Source organism: Cryptomeria japonica, chromosome 2 (assembly GCF_030272615.1).
Source record: "Cryptomeria japonica chromosome 2, Sugi_1.0, whole genome shotgun sequence".
NCBI classification, from domain to species: Eukaryota; Viridiplantae; Streptophyta; class Pinopsida; order Cupressales; family Cupressaceae; genus Cryptomeria; species Cryptomeria japonica.
In genome coordinates this window covers 131,207,686-131,220,205 of record NC_081406.1, presented here as the reverse complement: position 1 = coordinate 131,220,205, position 12,520 = coordinate 131,207,686, and the positions used below count along the sequence as shown (strand labels likewise).

General features: G+C 35.7%; 1 protein-coding gene across 1 annotated transcript; it reads right to left on the bottom strand.

The window, feature by feature from the left end:
- Positions 1-8,954: 8,954 nt before the first annotated feature.
- LOC131073213 (LRR receptor-like serine/threonine-protein kinase RGI1) lies at positions 8,955-11,988 on the bottom strand. The gene is made up of 2 exons (XM_058009601.2): positions 9,493-11,988; positions 8,955-9,358 (listed from the first exon to the last, which is right to left on the bottom strand). The coding sequence occupies exons 1-2, from the start codon at positions 11,273-11,275 to the stop codon at positions 9,129-9,131; spliced, it is 2,013 nt and encodes a 670-aa protein (XP_057865584.2). The 5' UTR covers positions 11,276-11,988; the 3' UTR covers positions 8,955-9,128.
- Between the last annotated feature and the right edge of the window lie 532 nt (positions 11,989-12,520).

Below are 12,520 nucleotides of genomic sequence, written 5' to 3'. Positions count from 1 at the left end.
GCTCTATATCATCCAATCAGAGCCTCCCGAGATAATTTGTCAATAGTAAATTGTTAAAAATTGACTAGTTTTCTGTATAAAACATTGCATGAAGGAGAAATGGTCAAATAATATTGAATTGTGATTGGCTGAAAAATATGAGTTTAATCACGGTTTAGTGCAAGCCCTCTGCTATAGTTCTATGCTACGTAGGAACTAATAAAATATTGCTCAAGGTTGAAGGGAATTGAATGTATATAAGGTAGAACTATTTTGATTTTTCACCCAATAGTATTGTAATAAAATTTTGCTCAAGGTTGAAGGGAAGTGAATGTATATAGTATATGACTTGAAAATTTGTACGTTCTTAATAAGTATATTTAGTGTGTGGCTTCTTGATATGTGTTTATTTCTATTTTGTCATAAACTAGCATTTGTATTGAAAGGATATGTAAGCTATTATGTTAAGGAAAAATATATGTAAGTTAATACATTAAAGGGTAAACTTTTATTCATGCATTAAATATTAATAATTGTATTCACAAACTTTTTATGTGTAAAATTAAATTATGGCAAAAGCATATCTTATGGATGGAGATATAATTCAAATTCTTAATGTGATTTCACTTAAAAATAAATATCAAATGTAATTCAAAAGAGAGATAAATAAAAAATTAACTTGTGGCATGTGACGTAAACTTTTTCTATTTTAAGATGGAGGAAAAATAATGCTATTTTTTAAATTTTAGGGATGATTATAATTTTAGAGTTATATTGAAAATAATAGTATTGTTTTCCAAAGTAAGATAACATTAAATAAAATATGAAAATGTATAAAAAATACATCAATTTTAATTTCTCTAGAATAACCAGGAGTGAGATTGACCTCAAAATACCATTTCATCAAATAGTTTTCCCATTTCAAAAACTTGAAAGGTAGATTTATAGCCACAAAAGTCTAAGATATGAGTTTCCATCATAAGATAAGTATAATAACGTTTAGTATGGCCATTTACCCCTAAGCCATTTAAGTCACTATACTATGAAAAATCTATAGAAAGTCATATATTATTTATAGGTATTGGAATTTATTGGTGGAACCTATTTTTTCACTACGTTTTATTCAACATCAAGTGTTAACAAAGCTGACAACTATACAAATCATATGAAATATGCATATTTGATTTCACTTTGTGTGATGAGAATGTGTGTGTGAATATAAATGATTAAAAGCTAGACTAATTAACCAAGAAAACACAAAGTAATTAAACACCTCAAGATCGGGATGCTAAAAGGACTAAACGAAGCTAAATTATCAAATAAACATAAAATGCAAACCACATTCAAATTCCTTGATTTGATTATCTCATGATTTGATGTGTGCTTGATGGTGTCTCAGATGCTAGATTATGCTCCATGATATGCGATGTAAAAATGAGATTGATGGTTATGCAAATGAGTGATAATTCTAGTATTATGATAATATGGGTGTGACAAAGTGGATGATTTGCTAAGAAATGGGAGGGTTTAAATAGGAAATGGAACACTTTCTTTCAAGGAGGATAAGTATCAAGCCATGTGGAATGAGATTCCACACTTGTTCTCGCTAAAGAAGAAATGACAAGTGTCCCCAAGGGGGACACATGTCTTAGGGAGGAGTGACATGTCCATTTAGGGAGTAATCACCCAAATTAGATATTTTCCAATATTTGGAAAACAAAATGAATGTGCACACTTGTCGGAGGGAAGGTTAGGATAGGATATGATAAGTTTGGTTGGGAGGATAGGGTTGGTTAGAACCCATGGGTTAAGCTAGGGGTTGGGTTAGAAGGGTAGTTTAAGTTAGGACACATGTGACCAAATTAATTAATTCATGAATTATAAGAAAAGGATCAAATGAATAAAATAAAATAATATGAATTATTTTATTTAATAGAAGAAGGGTTTAAAGGGGATTAATTAATTAAAAATATTAATCAATTAATAAGCTAGGGACATGGCTTTATTAATTAACCTAATTTAGATAGACAAGATAGGATGCAACATATTATTAAATAATGCAAATTATTTAATTAATGTGAGCGACCAAGGTAATTAAATTTGATTAAATTAATTAGTCAAATTTAAGTGTCTACATTTTGCCCCTCTTTGCGGTGGTGGTAGGATAGAGTCAATGTGAAGAAAATAAGACACTTGTGACTCAAAGAAAAAGGAGCAAAGAAAAAATGCCCTAGGCTGGATTGATGATGGATGGAGGACAAGGGAAGGGGTGCCCCCTCAAGAGGGTGCACGGGAAATAGGACCTTGGTGGTGTCTCAAAAGAAACATTACCCCAACGGAAATGAGGAAGAGAACGAAAAATAAGATTGAGAGGTGAAAACGACACCCAAAAAGGAAGTCATAGGAAGAAGATATGCTAAAAATACATCTAGGAAGGCCCAAGACAGTCAAAATGAGAAATTTTAGCACATTATATTAGCTAAAATGGTAAGATTGGGGCTCATTTGTGTATATTGATATTGAGATTTATGAGCTCTAGGGAGAAAAATCATTGATTTTAGTGCATTTGAGAGCTTATTGTGTGCACAAACGAGATGGTTGAGAAGACATGACCGAGGCATCGGGTGGATGTGGTGAGGAGTGTCAAGAAACATCGAGCATCGAATCGAGAGGCAAGCTTCCAAAAACTTCAGTTGTGCTTTCATTTGGATCTTGTTTTTAGCATTTATGAGGGGGGAAATGTGTTCCCATCGGATTGTGTCTGATAGGTTCACATGGGAGAACCACGAGAATGCAATCCTACAACAGTGGGACTGCACAAGGATAGCAAGAAGTAAAACGAGATTGGGTTCATGTTCCCACATGAGTAGGTTCATGAACTTGAGGGGGAAGGAAAGAAAATATATAATCTTTTGCGTAAAGCAATCCTGCAATAAAGACACTATAGAGCAGGCTAGGCTGCAATTACAAGAAGATATGGATAGGTTCCTCCAAGAGAGAGATGCAGCTATAGCTACAAGGGATGTTGTGGAGCACGCAAGATAGAAGATGGAGGAGACAGTGGCTAGGTATCAGTACAAGTGAGACGAGGCTAGGTGATAGGCATGAGGAGGGGGAGGTAGAGAGATTTTTGAGGGCACGTTTGAGGACCTAATGGCAGAGATAGAGGCATTATTGCATTAGGTCGGGTGGTAGAAATCCCCATATGAGAGAGTTGTTCTCGTAGATCAATGGGAGGTGTATGTACCACCACCGAGGGCCATGGCATCCAAATCCTCTCACAAAAAAGGATCCAATGGGATATGGGGAGATACATCCAAACTATAGGTGGATCTAGCAAGAGGATCCACAGAGAGGGGACTACAAGGTCAACATCAAAATTCACAGAAGGATCCTGGGGAAAGGACTAGGGACATGGACTAGTAGGACATGTACCTACCTAGCCACCCTAGAGCATTTTGTTATAGCTTGATGAAACAAACCATGCAGATGATATTTTGGTTGTGCCATATACAAGGATTCAGAGATTCATTCATTCATTGTATTGATTCTTGACACCCCATGTAGTTTTTTATGAGCATGCGAGGTGGTCACTATTAATTGATTCATTGTATGTACTTTATTCTTTGAGATTAAATGTACTAGATAATGTGCATATGTATGCATATATATTTTTAACATACATTCAAATAGTGCTGATATATATGATAGATACCTCAATTTGGATCCATTTATATGGTAGTTTTGTGCATTTATAATGCATGTATGATTTATGATGTATGGATGCACATGATATGAGATGCTAACATGTTTGTGATGCAGGTTGTGATGGCATATGCATGTATGATTGCTTTATGTGATGTGGTTTACGATACGATTCTATATGCTATGCACTAACGAATTTGTGATGTAGGATGAGATGCAATGATGATGACTTATGACATGATGCTATATGATTTGTATTGTATGAGTTATGTACTAACACCTATGTGATGTGATTTATGAGATTATGACTATATGATATTCTTTTGCATGTGATCAGTATGCTATATGCAATGAATGAAATGCCCATGAGATATGTATGTTATGATTATGCAGGATGTGATGCTTATGAAAATATGAATGTGTAGATTATGCTAAACTATATGTGATGCATGTTGCTCTATGGAGACAACGCAAGGATGACAAGATGAACATAAAGACCAAGGAACATGCACATAGTCCCAAGCTGACTAGAGGATGAAAAGAACTAGGAGAATGCAATGCAATGGAAAATGAGTGTAACATGAGATAGTTGAGACCTCGTGAGGGTACAACAAGGAACACATCCAAAAGACATGCCAAGCAAAACCTAAAAATGAGAAGATCACATCCCAATTTTTGTTAATCCTAGTACACCATGATATGAAAGATCATGACGACTGAGAGAAGACAAAAATCACATAGCATTGAAAATATAAGAAAAGATAAAAAAGAATCAAAAGCCAACACTAGTGTCTTAGATATATTTTGCCAAAAGGATGACTTACAGACAAGGATTGATGATGTTGTCTTACTATAGGAAGGATACACCCTACGTAGATGGGCGATAGAATAAGAGATTGATGAAGCAAACCAACAAAAGGGACCTAATATGATTATGATCACCAAGATGCTAAAGGATAATTGTTGATGGACGCACTAATGGGATATGATCTTGATGGACAAGACATACACATGCCTATATATAGAGACACCTATATCCAAACCAACACCATGAGCAAGGAAAAGGGAATGAGAAAATAAAAGACACTATGCACATATTTCCAAGCGCATAGGCTATCTACAAGTAGCTATCCATAATTGAGGCATAAGGAGAGGTAGATGTCGATGATCAATGGATGAGGAAATGTGGGTAACATGAGATACTATGCTGAAAAATATAAATTGGACAAAGACGCAGACAATGGTGGGTAGCCATAGATACTACACCACAAAGAGTGGATGCAAAGAAGTAAAACATAATGAGACTCGCCCTTTACACATTGCGCCTATTGCCAGGTTTTCATGAAGAAAAAATATTAAATTTTTAATATTTATTATTTAAGGTGGAGATTCAATTAATACAAAATCAAACAACATTCATGGTAACTTTAATTTATTTTATTTTTTATTATTAACACCTCGACGTTATTTGCATTTAAACCCTTTTGCATTGAGATCAGTTTGGGATTGAATTCTTGACTCAAAGACCTAGAGGTTACTCCTTGAGTCATGGATTTGCTACGCGTTGAGTATATGATCTCTTGTGATGTTATTATGATGATTAATATGTGTATCTATGCATTATTCTCATTAATGCATGAGCATTATGTCTGTTTTATTTTAGTATGTTAATTTGCATTGAGATTGTGAAGTTGCTTGAATTTTGTCTTTCCAGATAGAATGAATTGAAAGATCTCGATATGAGAAATCAGTACGTATTCTTAAGTAATTATGGGAATCTTGGATAGATTCCTTTTATCATATTATGTGGTTATATTTCATTGTGGGATGAAGTGTATTTGTTCTCTTCATAGCATGAACAATTGAGTATGCCTTGTATATGGTTAAAATTGGGTTGTGTAAAAGAGATACTTGATATAATTAATGATATGGAAAAGAAAATCATTTCATTTTTTATTTTGATACCCCATTCAATTGAATGGAATGAACCGGAGTGCCTCACAACATGTCCCCAATCCATAGTGTCTTGATGGTAATCACGACATGGGGAGTTACATAATCAAGTGATAACATAATAATAAAATTGGGATGGGATTACACATTAATTAAGAGAATAAGTTCCTAGAACATGCCTTGAGAACTAGTATGAGGCCAAGGATGACACATGTAGGCATTGCATATTAACCAAAAGAGGTATGCCTACACATGTGGTGTGAGATCTTGCATGATCACCACTGTCATTAGTAAGAGAGAATTCTTGGTTCTGTGTGGTGCTTCCTCACGAAACACATGATGACATTCCCTACACTAAAAATCTAGTATCTAGGTCTTGATAGTTGAGTAACACCACATGGATTTACTAATTCTAGATCATTTGGTTATCTTGTGATATATTTTGTATGGAAATTTTTTGTTTCTCTTGTGGGTGCCTCCTTTCCCTTAGTCTTTCCAATTGAGGATTCTTTCTCATTATTTAAGTATTTTTATCCTATTTGCTTAGGCACCTTCTCTTGATTGTTGGCCTTTGATATGAGTGATGCATTTTTGGAATTTCAATCTTGTTGTGGCTTAATGACTCTTGCTGGGTTGATATGTTATGTTTCTCATTTTCTCTATCATTGTCTCTTGTATAAGTCTATTTCTTCTCTTGTATACTTTTATGACTCTTTGCACTATGTGACTATCTCCACAAGCATCGTGGGGTCAACATGGGGGTATCACATGGTTGGGTGGAATTTCAAACCACCGTTAGGGATCAGAGGACATGATTCATGTCCATCTCAATGAATTTTACCTCTTTCCTCAATTCTGGAGTCTTCTCATTCTCTTCCATTTCTTGTATAATGCAATTATTTATTTATTGAGACATTTATTGTATCATTGATCATGTTTGTATCAAAACTATTTGATTAGAGATGGATGTAATAATGGTTATTGGATATGTATTGCTATTTCTTTACATGAATCAATATTAGAATCAGATAAGAAATACATCATATCTTATGCTTCTCTATTCTTGATGTATCATGATGTTGTCATAGGAGCATTAAAATTGGGGTTTTAAAATGAACCTAGATATGTTTGGTTTAGTATTGGAGATTGTTTAGACATCTCCTAGTGGATCATGTGATAGTGATCCACTCTTGGATGCACTACTAAGGTAGCAATTTCATGGGACTCTTAGAGGTGACTTGAGTTATCTTGAAAGGATTTCAAGAGTTTTTTCTTTCTCATGTACATAGTTGGTTAGCACATTGTTGACCTTATCTTGATGTTGAGCATTATACTTGTATATGTAATGCATGATGATATTTAATTACTTTAAATACAAAAAATTCTCATGCGTTTCTTTTATATGTTTCTCTTATCCTTTAGGGTTTCTTGGTGGGATGTTACAATTATACTTTTAATTTTATAGAGTTTAACTTCATAATTTTATTCACCAAATTTAAATAATTGTGAATGTACCTTAAACATTGTATTTTTGATGCTTAAATATAATAAAAATTTAATACTTTATCATTATTAAAAGTTAAGAAATGTATATTTCACTATTAGATTAGGTGATTCGGATGATGAACTTTTCATCATTTATATTTTTTTTTCTTATAAAAGTAGTTTATGATATATAATGTTATTTCAATGTTTTAGTTAATATGAAATTAATCTAATTATAGTTTCATGAGAATTAGATAACCATTATATTCATAAAATTATAAGTTTTTGTATTTTCAAAATAAAATATGATGAGTGGATTGTTGTCTTAATTATTGATCCCTTTTTGCAATAATGTTTTAGTGATTGTCAATAGAAGAAAAAACTTATTTTTTTTATATATTGATGAAGTAATTGCATTACATACAAATCATTATATTTATTTTTTATCAAACATTGATTCATTATTATATCTAAATAGAATACATTTCCACTTAGTCATGGACTTTTTTGTTATATGCAAAGTCAAATCATGTTCCATATTATAAACATTATTTGATTACATGGTATTAGTCCTTCTTGTTGTTGATTGGAAAACAACAACAAGAAATCCTACAGTACTATAATTAATTACATGGTAGTAATCTTTCTTGACTGCTACTATGTAATTAATTATTTTTTGTTTTATAGTATTGTAAGATTCATTATTGTTGTTTTCTATTCAAATTTTTTAATTACATGGTAGTAGTCCTTAGATTTTCCCACTTAAACAAATCCATTTTCATTATACTATTTGCAAGTTAGAGTCATTTCTATTTTTAGATAGTCAAGTGATTATCACTTTCTACAACAAGTTAAATCTCTTACTTTTAGTAGCATTAATTTTATTTTTTCAAGGATGTTTTCCTTTCAAGAAATTTAAAGTTAGTGTGATTATTTTGAATGTGTAACAATCATTACTTATTATGTTATCTTTTATATACAATATAAGTTCCTAATAAAATGTCCATTTCAAGAAGAATTAAAGAATGATTTATTATTTTACATAGATCTATATTCTATGAACGTTTAGAAAAAATATTTAATTTACCTATTTTTAATTTATTTTATTTTCAAATACATCTATCGAGTGGTTCACATGCACATTTAGATAAAAATGTAATGGTGAAGGTTTACTACATATACCCTTTCCCTTATGTTTTTGGCCCACTTTGATTACAATATCGTAAATATAATAACTAGATACAAGCAGTCTATCATTTATTAAATTTAACTTATGAAATCCCCCCAATCCCATCATCATTCATCTCTAGAAATTTAATTTAGGTATATAGATATCACTTTAATCACCAAACATTAGATGTGTAGGTGAATTCTTGAACTAGATCACTTACAAATATAAACCCCAATCTTTTAATATTCAAATTTCAAATTTACACATCATTCCATTCTCAATAACCATTATGGTCAAATCTACCACATACTTGTATTAATTTGTATGTTTAATATTGTTGTATTTAAAGATATTCACTCAAATCCATTTTTGAGATAATAAATGACAACCTGAGATCTTATTGTTAAGCACGTAGAGTTTAATTTACAAAAGAAAATAAAAAAGATTATAGCAACATTATCAAAACCTATATTCATCCATTGCACCTTTGATTCTAGTTCACCATTATTGAATCTATTGCTATGGGTTTGACTAAATAGAACTTAAACCTCTCAAATTAATTGATTGCCCAAAAGTGTTTGTAAACATCACCAATTCTTAAACAACAATTTAGATATCAAAATTCAAGGCAAGCAAATTCTAACAATCCATCCATAGCAGCCTCAAATTCACAAGTTCACACAACAATTTAAATAACATTCAAATAGGTAAATTGCAATTTAAAGAAATGTAAATCTATAAAATCTAAATTCTCTCCAGAATTTTAACGACCTCATTCATTGTCGGGCGATTTTCAGGTCTGGTCGAAGTGCAAGCCAATCCCAGCTGCACCATACTAGCCATTTCTCTCTCTCTCTTCTGCCGCGCCTTCAACTATATGAAAGTGAGTAGCGATCACTTCAAATGGTGTGCCATCCACGGACGTCCTCAGTGCCCACTCTGGAAGCGTGTTTTCCTCCCTGAACATCTCCGATGTTGGATTCTTGCCTGATATCATCTCTAAAATCACAACTCCGTAGCTGTACACGTCCCCTCTCGCTGTCAATCTCCCACTTAATGCATACTCTGAACAAAATTTTAAAAAGAAGGGGTCTTAGAAAAATACATTGAAACAAGTTGTAGGTATAATTTTCATTCGGATCATCACCATAAAGAGGATCTTTCTGATATCCCCGTGATCATCAGAAAGAGAGACTCACCTGGTGGCATGTAACCGATGGATCCTTGCAAATTGGACGTGCTAAATCCGCGACTCATGTCATCATAGTTCAGGATTCTTGAAATCCCGAAATCGGCGATCCCGGGCTCGAAGTCCATGCCCAGCAAGATGTTAGACGGTTTTAAGTCGCAGTGTAAAACTGGCTGCGGACATTCATGATGAAGGTACTTCAATCCCTCAGCCACGCCACGTGCAATTCTCAAACACACGCTCCAGCTCAGTGTCTTTTCTTGAATATGTTCTGCCAAGGTTCGATTCGGCATCATCTCCATAACCAAAGCCATGGCCCTTGGAGCCCAGCAGTACCCCAACAAACAAACTAAGTTGCGGTGTTTAGTCAGGGCCAGTGCTCGAATTTCAGCAATCAGGCTCTCAGTCACTGCGACACTGCCGGCGATTTCGTCTTTGAATCTCTTCACAGCTACAGCTTGTTCCGTGCCGGATATATTTAGCCTCCCGCTATACACCGTCGCCATTCTGCCGGAGCCGATTATATTTGTATTGCTAAACTCTGAAGTCGCATGGAAAAGCTCGCTGTGATTTAATTTGACTATTTCTCGCACAAGGAACAAATCCCTCTGTCCTTCGGACTCATCCTTGCTCTTTCTTCTTCTGCGAACGTACAAGTACACCATGGCTGTTAGAACAAGAGCTCCAAAAGCAAACGATCCCACGATAATAAGGAACTTGGATCGGTTGGAGATACCGCTGGACGATTGAGCTGCTGATTTCGGGCATTCTGAACTGCACAGATCAGAATTCCCACTTAAATCGATGGCTGACTGATTTTTGAAGACACCACGGGTGGGAATAGGACCAGAGAGATGGTTATAAGAAAGATTCAGAAGCAGGAGAGTTCCCATGTCGCCAATGTAACTTGGTATGGGACCAGATAAATTGTTGACAGAGAGATCCAAGTTCGTAAGAGTAATAAGCGTGCCGAATGTTTGCGGAATTCGACCACCCAATTGATTGTTTGAAAGATTCAATTTCAGCATCTCCACGCAATTGCCAAGGGTCGCCGGGATTTCGCCGCTCAAATGATTGCCGGCCAGATCTACCACAGTAACAAATTGCATACCCCCTATTTCTGCCGGAATTTTTCCATTGAGTAGATTACAGGGCATTGAAAATGAATGAACTATATTCCGCAGGCTTGCAATAGCAGGAGGAATGTTACCGTGCAGCAGATTGTAGCCGAGGGACAGATCCTGAAGATTGGTACAGTTTGAAAGGGATCCCGGAATCGTTCCGGACAATAGATTTTGCTCCAAATGTAGTTCTGCTAGGAAGCGTAGGCGACCCAGCTGTGAAGGTATGCCGCCGCTTAGCTGATTGCTCTGCAGCCTCAGAAGCCCCAACACCGAACAGTTGCTCATCTCTGGTGGAATCCTTCCGCTGAAATTATTGTACTGCGCTTCAAATTGTTGAAGGGATTTTAGCCGGCCAAACTGTGTCGGAATGCTACCGCTTAATGAATTTCCATATACCCGTCCAAGTTGTAGATTTGAAAGATTCCCCAGCTCAGCTGGAAGAGAGCCTGTCAGGTAATTATCCGAGAAGCTCCATGCAGTCAGGCGTGAAAGTTGGCCTAATGATTTAGGAATATTACCCGTGAGGGAATTGCTGTAAATGGCTAAAAGGGTGAGAGATGATATGTTCCCGATAAAAGGAGGAATGGTCCCCTCGTATAGAATAGCTCCCATCCATAGCTGTTCCAGGAAGGGCATTTGGCCGAGCCAAGAAGGAATCGGGCCGCCCATACTGTTGATGCCAACTTTCAGTATCCGCAGTTGAGTTAGATTGGAGATTGCGGTCGCGGATAACACACCGGTGAGACGGTTGACGGATAGACACAGATTTTGCAGTCTGGTGAGAAGGCCAAGCTGATTGGGTATGGTTCCGTTGAAATAGTTAAAACATAAATCCAGCGACACCAGATTGCTACAGTTAGACAGAGAATCGGGAATTGGACCTGTGAAATTGTTATATTCGAAGATGAGCTTCTTTAGTTTGGACAGCTTTGAAAGGCTGGAAGGTATGCGGCCTGTAAGCCTGTTAACTGAGAGGTCGAGGATTTGGAGCGCGGTACAGTTGGAGAGAGATAAGGGAAGTGTGCCGGTGAGATTGTTGTGGTGGAGAGAAAGAAAAGCTTGAGCAGAACAAGAGGCGAAGGCAGAAAATGACCGGTTATAGAATTAGAGGAAAGATTCAGTGTAGTGAGGTGGGTAAAGGTGGGGAAGTTAAGTGGTAACGAGCCAAAGATGGCTTTGTTTTGCAGATTGAGAGCGATTACGCTCTGGTTGGAGCGGTCACAGGTGACGCCCGTCCAATTACAGAAGTTGGAGAGCTCTCCGTCTCGCCAATCGGGGAGAGGAAAGGAAGCGAAGCTCTGTTTGAGAGCCAAAAGTGACTCCGCATCCTGTGGGATAGGCGTTGCCTTTAGAGCCATTGCGACAACTGAAATGAGAACCACATAAACTTGAAACCAGGCCATAACTACAATAACACTACAGTATTAACAGGACATGTGTGTATACATACCAGCACTTAAAAGAATCCAAATGAGACTTGCTGACATGTCAGCCATTGCGGCCCACTACTCACGTTTTTGTTTACTTGACTTTGAAATTTCAAATGTGGACCCCATGTGATGTGATTGTCAGCATAAATGTCAAGCTGCCATTTTCAATTTGACTAATGTATTTGATTCCTTTTTAAAATTTAAATTAATTAGGTATTTGATTGGTTGTAGAAGCCTCTTTGAGGAAAGGGGTAAAATCAATTTAAAATTTGAATCAACGACCAAAATTGTGAACACTCTAATTCCTCTTAATAAATCCCAGCAATTCTATCAACATCTTCATTTATGAATTCGAACCCTTCCACATAAAAGAACCCAAGTAAAGTCAGTCAATCTAAAAGCTTGACTGACCTAAAAGAACCCAAGCGTATCGCAGAAGTTGCCTGAAATATTTTTGGTATTATATAACTCATCAATCAAGTGC